The sequence below is a fragment of the Diabrotica virgifera genome, chromosome 1 (assembly GCF_917563875.1).
Source record: "Diabrotica virgifera virgifera chromosome 1, PGI_DIABVI_V3a".
Classification (NCBI taxonomy): Eukaryota; Metazoa; Arthropoda; class Insecta; order Coleoptera; family Chrysomelidae; genus Diabrotica; species Diabrotica virgifera.
This window is the reverse complement of record NC_065443.1, coordinates 169,573,051-169,594,513: the sequence shown is the minus strand read 5'-3', so window position 1 is coordinate 169,594,513 and position 21,463 is coordinate 169,573,051. Positions and strand designations below refer to the sequence as shown.

The 21,463-nt window shown below is 32.3% G+C and overlaps 1 protein-coding gene across 2 annotated transcripts in view; it reads left to right on the top strand.

The window, feature by feature from the left end:
- The window catches only part of LOC126878850 (death-inducer obliterator 1), a 234,578-nt gene that overhangs the window by 91,153 nt on the left and 121,962 nt on the right, over positions 1-21,463 (top strand). For both annotated transcript variants that reach the window (XM_050641744.1, XM_050641743.1), the window contains exons 7-12: positions 2,466-2,718; positions 2,803-3,018; positions 7,350-7,493; positions 12,348-12,767; positions 20,343-20,648; positions 20,705-20,849. In XM_050641744.1, the coding sequence (XP_050497701.1) occupies positions 2,466-2,718; positions 2,803-3,018; positions 7,350-7,493; positions 12,348-12,767; positions 20,343-20,648; positions 20,705-20,849 (1,484 nt within the window). The remainder of the gene's footprint in view (positions 1-2,465; positions 2,719-2,802; positions 3,019-7,349; positions 7,494-12,347; positions 12,768-20,342; positions 20,649-20,704; positions 20,850-21,463) is intronic.

The window sequence follows — 21,463 nt, the reverse complement described above, 5'->3', positions numbered from 1 at the left end:
GAACTTGAGGAATTACATAACAGTGATTTCTCGCAAAACAAAACATATTTTTGTATTTTTTGGGTCATTTTAAGCAAAAAATATTCCTACAAGTTTTTTCGTAGAATGCATAGTTTTCGAGATAATCGCGGTTGAACTTTCAAAAAATCGAAAAATTGCAATTTTTGAACCCGAATAACTTTTGATTAAAAAATAAAGTAGCAATTCTGCTTACCGCATTTGAAAGTTTAAGTCAAATTATATCGGTTTTGATTATTTGCATTGCTAAAAATTAATTTTTTTATTGTTAAACTAATCTATAAACACATAGGTTTCCCGTGCCTAATACATGCGTTTTACCGCATGCTACGTAGAAATTGCCTCGCTTGCACTTGTAGCTACTCTACCTACTCGTTCGATTTTAAATGAGAAATCATAGAAAACATCACTCACATACTAGGTGTTTACTACAGTTTACAGCTTTGTTTAACAATAAAATAATAAATTTTTAGCAATGCAAATAATCAAAACCGATATAATTTGACTTAAACTTTCAAATGCGGTAAGCAGAATTGCTACTTTATTTTTTAATCAAAAGTTATTCGGGTTTAAAATTTACAATTTTTCGATTTTTTGAAAGTTTAACCGCGGTTATCTCGAAAACTATGCATTCTACGAAAAAACTTGTAGGAATATTTTTTGCTTAAAATGACCCAAAAAATACAAAAAGATGTTTTGTTTTGCGAGAAATCGCTGTTATGTAATTCCTCAAGTTCTTTGTCTATAACAATCTTATCGACATCCGGATCAACTGTTACCCAAAAAATTCGTATTCTGCGGGTCAAAATATATAAAAAAAACTTGGGTAAGTCCATCTGAATTAAGGAGGCCGTTGTACCCCCCCTGGCGACAGGACTAAATTAGGGGGTGGTCTTCCCGATTTTTTTTTGCAAAAACAAAATGGACCAACTTTATTTTGAGCGTAACTTGCTTAAATTTAATGCTAGAAACTTTTTGTAAAAACAGAAATAAAGCTTTTTTAGACACTTTAAAAAAGTTATAATGAGTTTTCCCCAAAAAGTGCTTAATTTTTTGGATATTTGACGTCGAAATATTCTATTTGAAATTTGGTGAATATGAATCTATTTTTCATTGGCTATAACTCTAGTTCTACGAGATCCAGAGACCTAACGCGTACACCATTTTTTTTTACTTTTTTATAAGCTATATTTTTGCTAAGAACGTTTTTTTCGACAAAATACTTACTTTTTGAGTTATTTGCGAAAAACCGTCTAAAAATGTGGTTATTTTGTTGAAAAATGAACATATTCACTCGCAAATAACTCGAAAAGTGTTGTCTTGGCGAAAAAGCTCTATAGAACAAAAGTTACTTAAAATTAGTCAGTTTACCTATTTCCGGACTTATTTTGGACATATATTTTTTCACCCCCAAGAGGGGGTGAAAGTCACCCCCTGGGCAAAAGCACACATCGGCACAATATCACTTTTTTTCTTTGACATGTAAGCTATACGTATGCCAAATTTCATGTCAATCCAAGAGGTTCTTTAAAATTTAGAGCAAAAACCGTGAAAGAATGGACTAGTGTTACATCTCAGAATTGGTGAGTGCAACAATATTACACGATTTGTCGGTTGAGGATGGTGTACATACACATGTGTATTTTTTGTTCATGGACGCTCATGCGTGTGTGCGTCATGTTCAATAAACAAATCTACAACTAATGGCAGGGCTGCCCCTATATTATGTTCTCAGTGAATCCGCGTGTTTATTTCGTTATGCCTTATTCACTCATGTGTTGTTGTTTTGTATATCTATAGGACGTTTCTTATTAGCAATTGAGATGGGACGTGTCAGATATGAGAACTTCTAAACCCAATCTGTTGGAGTACTGAAGAGCTCTGATGTAATCTGAGACCAACACGGCGTTCGATTATGTGAAACAATATGAATAAGAACTTGAGTTAATTAGATCCGAAACTCTTCTTCCTCGTTTGCCCTTTAATTCGTCCAATTTTGAACATAGGCTTCCCCCAGTTTCCTCCATTCGCTTCTGTTTAGTGCTTTCTGTTTCCAGTGCGTTCCTCCTATCTTTTTAATGTTCCTCCCATCTCATCTGGGGTCGTCCTCTTGCTCTCTTTCTTGTCCATGGTCTCCATTGTTGTATCGTGCTATTCCACCTATTGTCCGTTTGTCTAGCGTTATGACCTGCTAAGCTCCATTTTAGCATGGCTATATGTTGGCCTGCGTCTTTGACTTTTGTTCTATTTCTGACCCAGTTGTTTTGCTTTTTGTCTGTCAATTTTACTCCTAACATTGCTCTCTGCATGGCTCTTTGTGTCTTCATTATTTTATTTTATGTTACTCTTAGAATTCTAAAATATAATATGTAACATTTGCAGCATATACAAGCTTGTCAGACCAACATAATTTATATAGTTATATCTTATATACCATTTATTTTTAGACCCATTCATAAGCCCCTTGATGATGAACATGTGTCAGGAAATGAGCTTGACAGCTCAGCCGATGAAGAGGAAGAGTCAGAAGACGATCCCAATAAACTGTGGTGTATATGCAACCAGCCACACAACAACCGATTTATGATATGTTGTGATACTTGCGAGGAGTGGTACCATGGAAAATGTGTAAACATCACAAAGACAATGGGCCAGCAAATGGAAGCGGAAGGAAAAGAGTGGATTTGTTTATTTTGTAAAGTAGGTATCTTGTATTATGTGATAGACTGTATAAATTTTGTCAACAGAACTAATATTATTTTTAAATTTGTTTCTATTTTAAAGGATCCTAAGTTAAGGAGGCCGCAAGCAGCAGCTAGAAGAATCAGAAAAGCTTCCAGAAATTCAAGAACTTCCACAGAAAGCTCTGGTAGTACAGCTAAGAAAACAGAAACAGTGGCAAATGCTATTTCTTGTGTCGTTTGCCAAAAACCTGCTAGGTCGAATTCCGTTTATTGCAGTGAAGGATGTATTCTTGCTCACGCACAAGGAATCGAAACGGTAAGTTAATAAATAAAGTGTAAGCTTTGTCCACATTAAAAATGTACCCACTCAGTGAGTAGGATGATATACCTACATTATATCCATTTGTCTCCTGAAATCACAATAAGGTCTTATAGGTCATTATAGATCTTGCAAATTTTATGCCTGCCTTTTAGATCATTGATTAAAACTTTAAACGGGTTATCCCAGATACCTAATCAGGTATCGAGTCCTTTGTGGTATGTTAATGTTCCGTGGTATGTTAGCGTTTTCCACAAAAATTTTCTGGGGCATCTGGAAGAAGTACTGCTTTTTGCATGGTCCTATAAAAATATTCTCCTTCAGCTTAGAATGCTACAGTAGAACTCCAATTATCCGGACTCCAATTATCCGGATCGCCAATAATCCGGATCAGATTGAGAAAAAGAAAAAATCAAGTTTGTAAAAAAATAATTCATTTTACTGTGATTTAGTATCGTGTGTCAATATTACGTAATGTAAACTTTGTCATTTACATATTGTTATGTTATACTGTATTGTTTTTCATAATACATATCGTATATGTTCTCCATTGTGTTTTGCTGTAATTACGTTTCTTTCCCGGAAAAGACCTTTTTCGAGAAAAATCCAATTATCCGGATTTTTGATTATCCGGATCGGGTCCGGTCCCAATTAATCCGGATAATTTGAGTTCTACTGTATTCGTAATGACTGCCAGTACCTGATATGTTGGATAATCCCACAAAATTTATATTATTAGTATATATTTGAGGGTGTTAAGGGGTTATCCTAGTGTAAGAGTACAAAATTCATATAATTTTTTGGGAATTTCTCTAATAAAAAGTAATGTTTCGTTTTGTTTTGAAAATCGGCGTGAACATTTATTATACAAAGAAGTAAATGTAAAAAAATATTGAAAATTAAACGATTTACGCGCCATCGTCTGGCACCATGAAAATAAAACATAGCTCCACTGCTGCACCTAGTGATTGGGACTAATAGAGATCCTGAAATATAGTACAACCTGCCATATTCGGACCTGTCATATCCGGACCTCCTCATATCCGGACGGTTCTGCCGTCCGGATCTACCGAGAAAGGCAGTCCTGCTGTTGGACAACGCACCCTCTCATCCCAACCTAAAAGAACTAAAAGATGGCGAAATAATGTATTATAGAATCTAGAAAGTTATTGACGGCGTTGATTACTGGAATGTATGAAGGAGAAAACGCTTCAGAGACTATAAAAGAAGTGGTCACAGAAGTTGTCTTGATATCCGAATTTTTTCATATCAGGATCGGTCTGTCGCCACATTGATCCGGATATGACAGGTTTTACTTTATAAGATTTCAAAGTGATTATTGAAATATAAGTTATTTTCTATACTATACCATCAACTAGCGGTTTTATGATTGGATAAACAATGTCAATTTGGCGGTTTTTGAAACAGAGAATTTTTTACCTAAAAAAAAACTTTCAACATTTCGTCATTTTTCCAAATTATAATATTTTTCAAAACTCCTAGTTAATGGTATAGAAAACAAGTTATATTTCAATAATCTCTTTGAAGTTTTATATTTCAGGATCTCTATTAGTCCCAATCACTGCAGCAGTGGAGCTGTTTTATTTTTCAAGGTGCCAGCAGATGGCGCATAAATCGTTTAATTTTCAATATTTTTTTTGAAATTTTTTTTATATGTATGTACTTACTTCTCTTGCTAATACATGCTCATGCAAATTTTCAAAATAACTGGTACGGTACTTTTTATTTTAGAAATTCCCAAAAAAGTATATGAATTTCGTACTTTTACACTAGGATAGCCCCTTAAACCCAAAGTGGTGTAATTCATATTTTTGAAATGATGTAAGTCTTCCTTTATAATCTTGATATAAATAAGTAGACCCTTTAAAAGGAAAAGGGGTGTACACCACTTTTCCTGATTTTCCTGATGACAAGAAATCTATACAATCATTTCAAAAATATGACTTACGCCACTTTGGCTTTAACACCTTCATTTAGAGAAGCGATTGCGGAAACTGAAGCTTGGCCTTTTGGCCAATGGAATATTTATAATTTTCCATTTCCTTTGGTTAACCTTTCCCCGATTTCACAATCTTCCTCCACTTTATTACCTATCATTAGTCCCAGATAAATGCAACTATTTATTTACTTCTTTGAATTGAGTGTTTATTTCCAGAGTATGCATTTAAATTCTTTATTTCCTTGTTATTTTTTAGTTCCATATATTGGCTCCTTTGTTGATTTATTGTAAGTCGTATTCCTTTGCGGATATTCCTTTGCAGGTAATAAGCTTCTTAACAACCTGTTTGAGTTGATATGGCAATTTCTGTATAATTGTTACAATCCATCTTGTTTTAGTCGAGGAAATGAAACTGAAAAAATGGCAAAACCTCGCAATTTTTTCGTTCAGCATCGATTTGTACAAAAACTTGGGATTATGCTCATTTCTCCCTCTAAATCATTTTCTATATTGAGCCGTTGTACGCTTTTGTTTTTTCTTAAGGGTGAAAACTACACCTAATTGTAAAAAATTATAAAATAACATTTTAAACTTTAATATCGTCAACATTTGGTTCTTATTAGTTACATAATGATTGTTTTATGTTTTAAGATATAATATCATAATATTTCAACCCTTACAACCACCCTTGTTGAAGTTATATCTAAAAAATTTACTTATCCTAAAAGAATAATTTCGGCTTGCATCGATTTACATAAAAAATTCGGATTAGGATCATCTCACCCTGTACTTCATATTCTATATCATGCTCAAGGCGTTGATTATTTTTAGGGATGTAAACTACCCCTTATTGTCAAAAATTATATAAAAACATTGTAAACTTTAATATGGGTAAAATTTGGTTTTGATTGGTTAAATATTGATTGTTTTATGCTAAAGGATATAATATAATATTTCAACCCTTAAAAACCACCCTTAATAACATTGCAATTTTTATAAATAGGTAATTTAATAGAAATCTAGATCTATACAGAAAAAAAGTAGAATTAAAGAATTACAAAAACATGTATTTACACAAAAATACGAATTTACAAATATGTACAAATACAAATAGTTTTTTAGTCAACTTTCAGTATACGAACCGGTTCTGTGGTATTATATTAAAAATGCTATATAAGCGGACTATTCAAATTTTTCGAAAACAAAAATTCGTTTTATAAACATAGCTCCTTCTTTTTTGGCGATAAAAAGTTTTTCCAAAAATAGTTTTGTAGGATTTTTGAAGAGCTATAAGACTTATAAATTAAATTTCATAAGATCCCGTAGTTTTTATTGGGGTGGGTTTAAAGGGCTCGAATAAGGGCGTGTTTGCTCGTAAATATAGGTTTTAAACAGCTATATATTGCTAACTCTTCACTGTAATGAAAATCTATGCACAAGAAAATTTTAGCTATTAAAAAAGCTACAATTTAGTAGTCTATCATTTTTTCGTATTTTCAGTATTTTTGGAGATATTTTGAAGAAAAAGGTGAAAAATACGAAATTGCAAAAAATCTATGTTTCTTTAAACCCCAATGTTTCTAAAATTAGTCCTTTTAAATAGATCAAGCTTCGTGGGTGTATTTATATTGCAAATATAAATGGAATTAAAGAAAGGTGAAGACCAATTTTTAATTAGGAAGGTAGTTAGTGGGTTGTTTTCACTGATTTTTTCGTAGAGAAAAGCAGTTACCGATCTTTTTTTGATCATGTCGCTCAATTTTTATGCTAGAGAGTTTTTCTAATTGTATGCTTGATAAAAGATTATTAAGTTTTCCTCGAAAAATGCAAAGTTTTCTCGTTATTTGGCTTTGAATATTTCAAATTATGTATTTGACGAAAAAAGCTAACCTTTAACATGCCGTATCTCTGTTCGTATTGGTCGTAAAAATATTATAGAAAAAGAATTTGGTTTGTGTTATTAAAAGATACAATTTTGATATCTACAGTTTTTTTTTATTAAATGCATATTTTTCGAAGTATTCTCAAAAAACCCTCAAAAAAGGTGTTAAAAACTGTTACATTTCAACCGCGAATAACTAAGAAAATATTAGTTTTACGAATAAAATGTAAAAAACATTTTTTTCTTAGAATTACTTTTTACATCGATTTACATGGCTAAAATGTAATAAAAAATTCCCACTCCCGAGATGGGGTGGCAATCACAAGGTTTTAGCGTACAGCAGCATGATATAGAAAATTATCCTTGGTCTATTCCCTACCTTCTGTGAAAATTTCAAGTAAATACATGCTGGACGAAAAAATTTCGAGCCAAAATGCTTCATTTGCTGGCCTACTTGTATTTGTAATAATCTCCATAATTTTTAAGGTGCTAGTTTATGAGAGATCAACTGGTAAGATGGTAACTGGAAATAAAGTTCCGAGTGCGGCTAATCTGGATCAGTGGCTGAAAGAACATCCAGGATTCGAAGCTGTTAGATCAGGAGAGGTTAAAGAAGTCGTTACCGCAAAGGTAAGTTTTATTTTTGGTTTTTGTACTTCCCATTACTGTTACATATTTATTTCAATAAATTATTTATGTATTAGTCTTTATTTTTATCCCTATGAATCTATACCACCATAGGATTGCACTGGAACAAATGCCCTTGTGACTGGTTTGAAACTAAATGATGAAATTCAAGAAACATTTCAATATGAGTCCGTAATTAATGAGAGTTCATGTGGTTCATAAAACAAAACCGATAAATCTCCGGCTAAAATAATGCAGTTGCTATAAATGGGCGTTTCTACATTCTAACGAGACACCATAATGGTTTGTACTTATATATCCATGCAATTTAATGTATTCAAAAAACTATTGTAAGATATTCTATATGAAAATATGTCTGAAATTACTTTAAAAATACTTCTACAGAATGAATGCTACGAAAGATTCTAAAATAAATACAGACTGTTTCGATTTAAATTAGACATACACCCTTTACATGGCAACACTGCGAGCTAGACGTTCACATTAGCAAGTATGTTATAGTTGTATTAGTTGCCCACAGCGGAGTATCAATTTCACCATCAAAATAGAGTTGGCTATTTCGTTAAGTTTTTTAATATTCGTGGACAATCGTTACTTGCCTAATCGTTTAAATTATTCATTAATTAATAGGATTATTTTTTCACTAACTCTGTATTCAGTAGTTACAATAATTTATATACTATGCAATTACGAGAAAAGATAAAAATTGATAAAGTGATTTTAATAACATACTGTTACTATCGAAACGAGTAGATAAATTTTGAACATCTTTAACAAATTAAAATAGAATATAGTATACAGAAATGTTGTCAAATATTTGTATACTACAAGGGAAGTGAGAAAAGTAATGCAATGATGAATGTGCATTAAAAAGGTGTAGAGATTTCCTTTCTCAAAGTACAGTGTTGGTCACATACACATAAGACGCACTATGATGCCGTAGAAACTATGGAAAATTACGATATTTAGTCAAAATTGCAATCTTAACAGTCATACCATAATCTTGTATTGGAACAAACTATGAAGAAACTATGCCAATCAAAATTGCAGTTCCAACAGTCATACAATCGTGTATTGGAAATTGGAAGAAACTATGTCGAAGTTTTGAGTGACATTTCGTTTGAAACGCTATCCGTATGTGGATCTAAAAAACTCAAAGAGCCTTTATAGTCTTATCAATCAACAAAACATATGCAGGATTCTTTCAGTTAGTTCCGTCTTAGGTTTCAAAAACTGCACAATCAAAAATGTTTGAACTTGTTCCAGCATATTTTTCTTCGAGAGCATTCAGTACTTGCATACAGTCCATTCAATATAGATACCGTTGCACGTCATCTGCGTCGTAGCACATGTGATACCAACACGAAATATTCAAGTCGTAGGTGTGTTCCTTTTTAGAATAGTTTAGCTGAGTACACTGGAATTACAGTCACTAGACCTATTTTGTTATATACGCGCAGAAATAACATTTTAAGATTTCTATTAATGTAAATTTAAAGGAACATACCCTAACTTGTTTTATTTAATTTGTATAAGTAGAATATAAAGCGTTTTTATAAAGCACACTTGCTCTGATTACACTCTAACTGCGATTGAACAAAGGTGACATTTTGGCATACATTGATAACATTTATTAGACAGTTGCTGTATTGACAGTTCAGATTTGTTTTTATTTTTTACTGTAAGTATTTGTTTTATTATATTTATTGTATTTATTATTTACTTTAAGAGGATCGGTACGTATTTTCGGCTGCAACGCTATTCAAATGGGGATTCATTTTTTTCGAATCCTGAGAAAACTAATAAGTATTTTTGAAAAATTTAAACGCAGAATGAAAGATTACGTTATTAGCGAGGGCCGAAAGTCCCTGAGAACTTCTATAATGTTTATTTTAATAAGTTACAGGGGTGAAAAACTAAGAGAAAGTTTAGTGTGATTTTTAATTTCAAATATATCACTCAAAATAAAATTTTTATTTATTCTAAGGGACTTTCGGCCCTCGGTAATAATTTAGTCCTTCATTCTGCGTTTAAATTTTTCAAAAATATTTATTGGTTTTTTCAGGATTTGAAAAAAATGAACACAATCCCGTGGTAATATTTTCCAAATCTATCTTTGTCTTACAACGCACTCAGCCGAATATAATATTGTCAGCATATATTGTCAGTCAGACACTGACAATCAGTGACAATTTTAAATATTTGACATTGCATCGGGAATATGTTGAGTTATTGATTAAATATTATTGATATATAGTGTATTTGATAAATAATTGATTTAAGACGTGAACTTAATAAAAAGTTATTTATTGTGTATTATTTGTGGAAGATCCACGCAGAGAATACATCAGGATAATATATTCTGTGATCGTGATCCAAGTATTTTGTTGTTAAAGATGTTCAAATTTGTAAGCGTTCCATAACATTATATTATTAAAAAATCACTTTAAAACTTTTCCTCTTTTCCCGATTGAGTATTAGTCTTTGTTGTACAAATAAATTATTACATTCACTGAATACATAGTTAGTGAAAAACTTATCACATTTATTAACTGAATTAATAATTTACAATTATAAAAATAACAGTTATCCAAGAACATTCAAAACCCATCTCTTTAAATTAATGATGACATTTTCAAGTAGAATGACATTCTAGTAATGTTTACATATCCATACCAGTGTGAATTTTACTACACGTAATTTGCCGTGTAAAGACAGAAAAAGTAGGGATACACGTAAAATATTTGCGAATTATGTACCCATAGCCTTAACGTAAGATTATAACTTAATTCTTGTTTTGTGTCTATGTTTTTATTTATTTACATTGAATATTAATTTGTTTTGTTGTATAATCTACTTCGCAATAATTATGTGATATATTTGATTTAAAATAAATTCAAGAATTTTTTGTAATTGGGCAACAATGTCAACTAAGATCTCTGACGTAGATAATGACGTGCAACGCTATCTATATTGTACGGACTGTACACACTTTTGCATCTGAAAATGGTTTTCGGGTTATTCTGTTCATAGTTTTCACTTTCACTATTAAAAATTCCATAAAAGCTGTATTCAGTTACTGAAACCAATGTCGCTGACAAATATGACGGAGTTTAACAACAGATGCACCACTCATTCTAAACTATGTTCACAGAAAAGTGAAGTCTGCATGTAAAAAATTTTAATATAGTTCTAGACAGAGTAATTAGAAATCATGAATTGGAAGTCATAATTACGTTACAAAGCTACACACAAAATGTAGGTTATGTAGGCATTGACAGATGGACTGGTACTGGCAAGCATACCTTACAGAGGAAGCAAAAATTAGATTACTAAAAAATAAAGAAAAGGCCAAATATATGACAGTCTTAAGAAATAAATATAACAAATATTTTATAAAAATTAAACAACAGATTCCAAGAGGTAGAAAGAAATAAATATTCATTATTGTATTCGAGAAATCAATTATCAATTTGTAAACTCATTTAGATACATAACGAGACTGAAGATTCCTAAAACCTTTACCTGTATGACATAATAAGTTTTATATAAAACATTTATACCGCATAGGCTATAAAATCATTACTACATCACAATAGAGCCTTCTAGAAATAGTATGGGTATAAACATGTTCTATAAGTATATTCACTTGAAAGAAATGTAGATATTGTCAACACAAGGAATGCGTGATCAATTCATTCGCACGTTGTGCGTCACAATACGCTGTGTAATAAAAAGAGATGAAACTAGTAGAGGTGGGAAGTTATCAATAGAAACCTATAAATTTACATTATATCGATAGTTTCCCAACTTTGGACGTATCGGAGTCAAACTGTCACAGGAGAATTTTATAAACTGCACTGTCACATTGCACTAGCCAAACTCCTCCGATACGTATAAAGGTGGTAAATTATTAATATAATGTAAATTTATAGGTTTCTATTGATAATTCCCTATACAAGTTTCATGTCTTTTTATTTCACAACGCATTATGTTTTCCGTCTTCTGCGTTATTTTGCTGGTTCTTAGTGCACTTATCACTGCGTACAAAAATGTAACAAAAGTAACAACTAGGTACTCATAAGTAATGACATTCAACACCTCTATTCACGCGTACTTTGCTTGTACGTGTTTACAAGCTACATTTCTTTTAAGTGAATATACTATGACTGATCCGTACCAAATTTGTTTCGGCCCGTTAATCTCTAATATAATAAATATTTTTAATTGCACTTTGCAGTAAACAAATTAGAAATAATCGATAATCATTGGACTAAATATGTCATAAAGAAAAACAAATTCTTTGATAAATAAATAACTAAATTGTTTGGCTTAGGGCCGGTACTTTATGTCTCGATTAACAGCCCGTTAGTTAACGGGGGTTTAATCGGGACCTCTTTAGGGTCTCTTGCGTTGTAATAAATGCAATTACAAATTTTATTACAAGTATTATGATTATTATAAATAAGTATAATAATTATAATTGCATTTATTACAACGCAAGAGACCCTAAAGAGGTCCCGATTAAACCTCCGTTAACTAGCGGGCTGTTAATCGAGACATAAAGTACCGGGCCTTATAGTTGTAAATTCAGGGCGTGAGGTACTACCTGGTGTATTGTGTAACAGTTATGACCTGAAATTTATACTGCTCTATAGATAAAATGTCAGTAACAATTTAATGCAACAAAAGTTCACCAATAAATTCGCAAATAAACTAAAATTAATGTATGATATGATGGCATATAACACTTTGTTCTCTAAATTTTTGCCATTTATCATATCTCGTTCGTTAAATTACTTATCTATAATTAATAAGAATATAATTCTATTTCAGGCTGGAAACTTGGCACAAACAAAACTCAAACTAGTGAAAAATACAACAGATCATGGAGTATCTCTAGCTGTCCAAAAAAAGGGAGTAAGTGTGGGAATTATTAAGCATTCCCCAAAACAACAGCAATTGCACCAACAAGTGAAGTCTGCACTCAAAGCCTCTCTACTAGGGGCAAAACAATCTCCCAACAAAACACCGCCACATATAAAGGAGTCCCCGAAAGCGAAGTTTGTAAAACCAGAAGTCTTGAAAAGTCCTCCAGTAACACCGAACAAGCCAAAATTAGTACAGACTACATTGGTAAAAACTCCCCAAACAAGTTCCGAGAAGAAACCGAAACCGCCGGTGAGCGTAAAGGAAAGGGAACGAAGTTCGAGTATTACTGGGAAAGACAAAACCAAAACTCCCAGACAAAGAAAGGTAATATAAAATAGGTTAATGTGTACAATTTTGTATTTGTTAATTTATAGTTGTAGCATCGTGTAACTGGAAGATAAAAACTTGGCCTCAGCACTATGGTTCCAAATGCCGAAAAGGTGGTCATGAACCGTTAAAAGCGTATATTGTACATACACTTCGGAATTACTTTCGTAATACCTAAGGGTATTTGATATCGCTGATTACGAATCTGACATTTTTTTGAAAAACAAAATGGCGGGAAGAAATTGAAAATATGTATCATTAAAAACGCAATATTTTTTTCCAAATTTTTGTAATTTAAAGTCGCTGATTACAAATCTGTCATTTTTTAAACAAAATGGCGGATCCAATATGGCGGAAAGAAATTCGAAACTTTTTTGTTAAACGCATATTTTTTTAAATTGTAGGTATATTATAATGGACTTTTGAAATTGCTTATTACGAATACAATTCTTTTTGGAATACAGTATTCAGAACCTATTACTTTGTACAACCGCCAATACATACTCGACAACCGCCAGAATCATCACATGCGTCATTTCACACTTTTGTATTCAAACAACTGTCAGCTAAGCAAAGGCAGTTAAAGACAGCTAAACCAATGTGATTCTGCATCTTCTGTACATTTTGAGATTAATGATCGTTAGTCTCAGAACTATGCAGAACTCTGTACTTTTTGTACGTATTAACTATTTTTATTGTTATCAAAACGTATATCTTACATTAATACATGCATACCTGAAATAGAAAAATGTGCTTTACAGCGATAAAATTGATAAATCGCAAAACGTTTTACAGCGTTTTCAATATACACGTTCTTTTTCACTTTTACTATCGGTCAAAATAACTTCGTACATGGCTCACTGCTCCCTAGCTTTGGATAAAAATACATCCGGTCTGATCCTTATACTTGCGTACGAGTATTACGACTCTACGATAGTATGAGAAATAAACATGAAAATCCCTTGACCGCGTTTTCAGCATTTGGAACTAATGTGCTATTTCAGAAATACAGGGATACAAAATATATTGTATTCAAACTCTTGATTTATACAGGGTGTCCCGGAAAATAGTGCGTTCCTTAAAGGTATGGGCTAAGTGCATCATTTTGAACAAAAAAGTCTTTTACAACTTTTTTGTAAAGTCAGCCAACATAAAAAATAATTTTAATGGATTTGATTAATGTCTACAGAAAATCAAATACAGCCGGCAACGTTGCGCCCCTTCTTATACTACCTTAAAATAATTACTGTTTACTGTAAATCATTTATCATGACTCATCGATTGTTAGGCATAATATTATGTATTGATAAGTATAGATATTTGTGTTTATTAAATATCTCATAAATAAAGTTTGTATAGGGGTTCAACTTACCTATATGAAAAATTATTATTACAATAAAGGTACGTCTTCAAGAAGTATCGGTAGAACATGTTTTAAACATGTCATTTCTCGTAAAACAAGATTCATCTGCACACAACACTTTGCACGGAAATTCGGGTTCTCTGAAGATTTTATTTTGAAATCATCCACAAAACCTTAATCTTCGCGGTAAATCGCATTGGTATAAATGTTGTACTCGTACACCGTACGTAATTACATGTGATATTCGCGAATCAAAAACTTGACAATAATACGATGTATTCTCGGGTTACAGGTAACATGGGTAATTACGACTGTTTATGTTTACAATAGGGCTTTTCATTCACAGTAATTTGTTTCGAACTTCTGTCATGTCGTATAATCCGTGTATATTAATATTATACACAGATTATACAATAAATGACAGAAGCTCGAAACAAATGACAATCGATGAAAAGCCCTATTGTTTCTTTTCTTGGTTAAAATAAATAAAACTGCCGGGTTGCCAAATGTAAGTTTAATTAAAAACATCATTTTTATTTTTTGAGGCAACAGATGACTTTAGAAAAAAAAATTATAGGAAAGTTTTCTTTTAAATGGTTCATTCTACCCATACCTTGAAGGAACGGTATACATTATATTTTGTGTTCCTTTAGAGATAGTGCAAACACTCCTGACCACGCAAATCTGCGCGAAGGCGGATATTTTCACGTTGCATAGTACAGTGCGTACCAAATTTCGTCTACTGCGCCGTGGTCACGAGTGTTTGCACTATCTCTACATCTAATTAAAAAAACATTTGTCGATTGCGCAACTTTCAAAAATACATGGAAGTTGCTAACGCGTTGTAGAATTATCCAACTTTGTATAGACTATGGAATGTATAAAGGTGTCGGTAATCTTGCCAGTCATTTGTTAAAAGTTGACTTCTGACTACACACGCCGATTTGCAGTAGGTGAATATTATTCCGATGTATACCTATACCATATCATTTAAGGCAAGATAATGATTTGGGGTGAGGTAATATTTATCTGAGGGCACTTTGAAATAACTTGATCGAGCTTTGATATTTCGATAGTCTGTTCTAACTCCTCGCAATTCCTTTTTCTCGATTCTCTTTTTGTCCTTGTCGGTTCCTTATTACATTCAGTCAGAGATTTGCGATAATTGCCCCACTAACCTGATCTTTTGGCGAAATTAACTTTTCCTGTGATGTCGGTCGTCTGTCCTTTGTTTGTCTATCGTGTACCTTATTCTCCATTTAACAATGTCTAAACAATGTTCCACGTCAATTTAATGTGCTTTCCAGTCTGTTTTACGAGGCTATTATTTCAAAACGGATGTGTCGATAGTTTGAGCAAGATACCTCATTTGATACAATGCCATTTTTTAACAGTTTTAGCCACGTAACTCTTGGTCACTGTTATATCATTACCTCCTTTATATGAAGTTACGAAAGGTGATTTGATTCTTACATTTAATTGTCTAAATTATGGGGCAGTGTCTATCTCGGCCCAAGGAACAGGTAGTTCGTTTAAAAATGTCCCAAGTCGGCGCAAAGATTAAAACTGCCCGATATAAAATATACCAGCTCGGCTCGTGGGATATTAATTGTTACTATTAAATAATTTTACATCTTATTGTAAAAATGGTTATTTATGTATCAAGGGCAAAAAATAGTTATACCCTAAGATGTATGTATTATTAGATGAGGTTTATTTTTTGTTGCAACTGTTAAAAACACACAAGAAAAATTTAAACAAGATTGCTTTACACTCGGCAATATATTTTTATTGTAAAATGAATAAAAACCTGAGCCTTTACCATAATACATAGAAGCTAAATTAGGTATAATTTCAAGATAAAAACGTAATTGCTTTTGACTACATGAGCAGTGGCGTAGCGGATACTCAAACAGTCAATATGTCTCAAACATCTAACCAAACTTTATCCTATGTATCAGTAGCGAAAGCGATTCCAGGGTCAACATTTGCAACTAAGAGAAACTGTTTCTTAAATTCGCAAAGAACCCTAATTAGTTCCCCTAATGAGGTACTAATACCTACCTGTTAATCTTCGAGCCGACCTGGGAGGTTTTTAAAATGTACCTTGGGTATCATAACGGACTAATGGATTATAGTGAGCCGAGATGAAATTACCCCAAATTATGTTCCATAACAAACTGTAGTAATGACTCACCTCTTTCATTGGTGGTTCCTGCAATCTCTCACTAGCTCTTCCAACTCCCTTGGTGGTTATGGAAGGTATGTTGATTCGAGAATTATCTCCTTCATACTTCTTTCCTCTATGGGTTTTCATCTTTACAGCCGTTAAATCTCTCCAATAAAGATTCATCAACTTAAGGGTTTTGACATGTCGTTTGACTATTATACAAATCCTCGGAACTTCGGTAGATGGAATATACATATAAGTTCTCCACCACTGCCCAATAGACCTCTTATTTTGCTCTTGCAAACCCATCTTGTGTCAACGATACATTGAACCTTCCCAATAAGCCGGATTTATCTTAGGATGGGGCGTACATGACACGATCCGTAGAACAATAAACGGTGCACGTCACCGTTGGCTCTCTTTCCCGTTGTACGATAAACTAGGCAATGCTTTTCATATAGGAAGATTCTTCGACGTGTCTTGTAAGACAGCCGTGTCGTCCACGTCCCCATCCTAAGATTAATTCGGCTGTATTGTTCTGACTGAAATACATACCGACTATATTACATGTCTACTGGATGTTAAGAGTATCTTCTTCTTAATGTGCTACATCCAATTTTGAGCAACTCCTCTGCATATATCCGTGTTGTTATAATTAAATGTACACGGATACACGGGACCTACAGCTTAACGTCGATTCCGAACAACTAAGTATAGAGAAGCTGTAATAGACAAATTACGATTTTGTAGTTGGACAGGGCCTTCGAAACGGCTTAGTAAGCTATACCTTTTGATTTTTGTACTGGGAATCAAGCCATCATCATTCAGCGCCAAAGGCGGATACACTCATTTATAATCTACCTAGGCGCCAAACATAATAGAATTGTTTCTAATTGAAACAGTCACCAGATGTCACCAACATTTCTGTCAGGGTTGAAATGTCAGGCGTAACTACAATAAATCCAAAATGCATAGACACCAAGTTCGATACGACCCTATTTATAACACCAACTCGTATACATATTAAGAAAAATAAATATATGGAAGAATATAATTTAGTTAGGAATTGAATTAATGATGTCATGCTGTTATAGGTATAATGTATAGTAGCATGACATCATTAATTGAATTTCTAAATATATTCTTCCATATATCTATTTATTTTTCTTAAGGGGATGGTACGTATTTTCGGCTGCAATGCTATTCAAATGGGGATTCATTTTTTTCGAATCCTGAAAAAACTAATAAGTATTTTTGAAAAATTTAAACGTAGAATGAAAGATTACGTTATTAGCGAGGGCCGAAAGTCCCTGAGAACTTCTATAATGTTTATTTTAATAAGTTACAGGGGTGAAAAACTAAGAGAAAATTTAGTGTGATTTTTAATTTCAAATATCTCATTCAAAATAAACTTTTTATTTATTCTAAGGGACTTCGGCCCTCGAAAATAATTTAGTATTTCATTCTGCGTTTAAATTTTTCAAAAATATTTATTGGTTTTTTCAGGATTCGAAAAAAATGAACACAATGTCCGTGGTAATATTTTCCAAATCTATCTTTGTCTTACAACGCACTCAGTCGAATAAAATATTGTCAGCATATTGCCAGTCAGACAGTGACAATCAGTGACAATTTTAAATATTTGACATGACATCGGGAATATTTTGAGTTGTTGATTAAATAATATTGACATACATATTAGTGTATTTGATAAATAATTGATTTAAGACGTGAACTTAATAAAAAATTATTTATGGTGTATTATTTGTCGAAGATCCAAGCAGAGAATAGATCAGGATAATATATTCTGTGATCTAAGTGTTTTGTTGTTAAAGATGTTCAAAATTGTAAGCGTTCCATAGTAAAAGTATATTATTAAAAAATCACTTTAACATTTTTCCTCTTTTCTCGATTGAGTATTAGTTTTTGTTGTACATATAAATTATTACAATCACTAAATACATAGTTAGTGAAAAAATTATCAGTAGTAATTGCACAAGAGCTCTAAAATTATCGAATTTTTCCCGAGTGGCACTTTGACAGTTTTAATTTCACGACCCGAAGGGGAGTGAAATTATGTCCAAAGTGTCACGAGGGCAAAAATTCGATAATAATTTTAGAGATCGAGTGCAATTTGCTGCGATTATTTCATGAATAAAACTGTTCAAAACCAAAATCTTATTGTAATTTATTTATGTAAGTATAAATTAGTACAATTAAACACACAGTTGTTATAAATATTTGACGGTTGAAAGTCATCACTTTTATAATTTTTAAAATATTAATTGTCATTAATGTCACTGAATGTATTTTTTCGTAGCAACGAAGGGCATCTGACGTAATATACTTGACAGGATATTATCAAAAATATCACTTTAATTTTTATTTCTGTAGCTTTCTATTGGTCAGAATCTCCTATGAATGAAATAATCAGTAGTAATTGCACAAGAGCTCTAATTATCGAATTTTTCCCGAGTGACCCTTTGACAGTTTTAATTTCACGACCTGGAGGGGAGTGAAATTATGTCGAAAGTGTCACGAGGGCAAAAATTCGATAATAATTTTAGAGATCGAGTTCAATTTGTTGCGATTATTTCATGAATAAAACTGTTCAAAACCAAAATTTTATTGTAATTTATTTATGTAAGTACAAATTAGTACAATTAAACACACACTTGTTATAAATATTTGACGGTTGAAAGTCGTCACTTTTATAATTTTTAAAACATTAATTGTCATTAATGTCACTGAATGTATTTTTTGTAGCAACGAAGGGCATCTGACGTAATATACTTGACGACGGGATATTATCAAAAATTATCGGGTATAATATCACAAGAGAGTGAGAATAAATTGAAAATAATGCGACAGTTTTTCGAAAATTTGTTGTCTGGCAATAGACACGAAAGCCCGCAGGGCTCGAGTGGCTATTGCTCAATGACAACAAATTTGAGTAAAAATGAAGCATTATTTTCTTATTTATTCTTACTGTCGTGTGATATTCGTAAGATTATTTTTTAATACGTATATTATGGATATTTTCTTAAATGTGACAGTTGTCAAAAATAGGAAACTTGTTGCCATTCAACAGAAACAATCTACTTAAAAAAATTCTATCGGTAATTTTCTACAGTAGATAATTCTCAGTATAATTTTAATCTGATTGGACAGAATTAAACACGTGATCAAATATCTTACGATTGGAAGTTAAAATCATCAAAAAATAATCAGTTTAATTTTTATTTCTGTAGCTTTCTATTGATCAGAATCTCCTATGAATGAAATAATCACATTTATTAACGAAATTAATAATTTGCAGTTATACAAATAACAGTTATCCAAGAACATTCAAAAGTTCACCTTTAAAGTTAATCATGACGTTGTCAAGTAGAATGACATTCTAGTAATGTTTACATATCCATACCAGTGTGAATTTTACTACACGTAATTTGCCGTGTAAAGACAGAAAAAGTAGGGATAGCCGTAAAATATTTGCGAATTATGTACCGATGGCCTTAATATGTATGCTAGTTGGTGTGTTATGAATAGGGTCGTATTCAACTTCGTGTCTATGCATTTTGGATGCATAGACACGAAGTATCTACACGACTTCGGGTCATGCCTATGCATTTTAGATTTATCGTAGTTACACCTGACATTGCAACCCTGACAGAAATGATGGTGACATCTGGTGACTGTCTCAATTAGAATCAAACAAATTTACTCGTTACGTTGAGCAACTATTACTATATAAACAATGATAATAGTCTAATACACATTAAACTTTTCTTGTTAATTTTTGCATACCACACCAGGAGTTTTTGATGATTTATTTTATACTCCATTAATTTTGAACCTGCTGGGGGTAGAAGTATTTAATTGATTATTGCTTTAGATTCTTATTATTCCACCAGCGGTTATGTTGTTAGGTTTAAATAAATTGATGCGTTTAGCAATTAATTAAGTTTGTTGTTCGTCAGTTTATATATCCCATCGTATTTTAGATTTCCAGTGAGAATCATATTTCTATTATTTTTAGGATAGCACAAAAGACCGAGAAGAAACCACTCCCCAAAAACCGCAGGAGAATATAAGAGAGAATGTCCAAAAAACCGTATTTGAACAATTGACGAACCGTTTGAAAGGTGTTACTGACCTAAAATTATCTGAAGAAGAAGTCAAATCAATTTCGTTGGAAATCGAATCTCAGCTGTATAAATGTTTTGGGGATACAGGTCAGAAGTACAGAAACAAATATAGAAGTTTAATTTTTAATATAAAAGATGTTAAAAATCAAACTTTGTGGAGACGAATATGCGAGAAAAATATAACACCGTATGAACTGGTAAGATTTCAGATTATTTTCTTAAAAGTTCCATATAACATTCCTGATTATTTTAGGTTAGGTTGTCAACGGATGATATGGCCAATCAAGAATTAGCACAGTGGAGGGAAAAGGAAGCCAAACATCAATTGGATATGATTAAAAAATCTGAGTTGGAGCTGTTAAATTGTAATCGACAATATGTACTCAAGACGCACAAAGGTATAAATAAGTATAATTATACACTTAATACTAGTTTTTATTTAAAATCATTGAATTTTATTTCATTTCCTCTCTACGCCCAACCTTCTCATTTCACGTAAATCCATCTTTCCTAAGCCATTAGCCATTTTACACACGCTTGTTGCTATCATTTGATGATAAACTAAATGCAGAACAAGTCGAGACATATCGTGGTTTCGAATCAGCTTTTATTGTCAGTTGTATTAATGGCTCCTTGAAATATGTTGGCTATCGCTTGCGATGGATCATGTACTTGTAATTAGTAATAGGGCTTTTTATTCACAGTCATTTGTGTCGAGCATCTGTCACATAATATTAATATACCTACGTCATATGTTATTGGTATATACCAATGATACAAACCAAAGACGTATGACGTAGATATATTAATATTATGTGACACATGAGAGGAGCTCGAAACAAATGACAATCGATGAAAAGCCCTATAAAAATAACATCAACAAACAATTTTAAGGCTAGAAAACTAGCGGTATGTGGTATGTCATAAGATAAGAAGAGATAGGAAAATACAGAAGATTTCGGGATTCTTCTTCTTAAAGTTCCCTCTCCTATCGGAGGTTGGATATCATAAT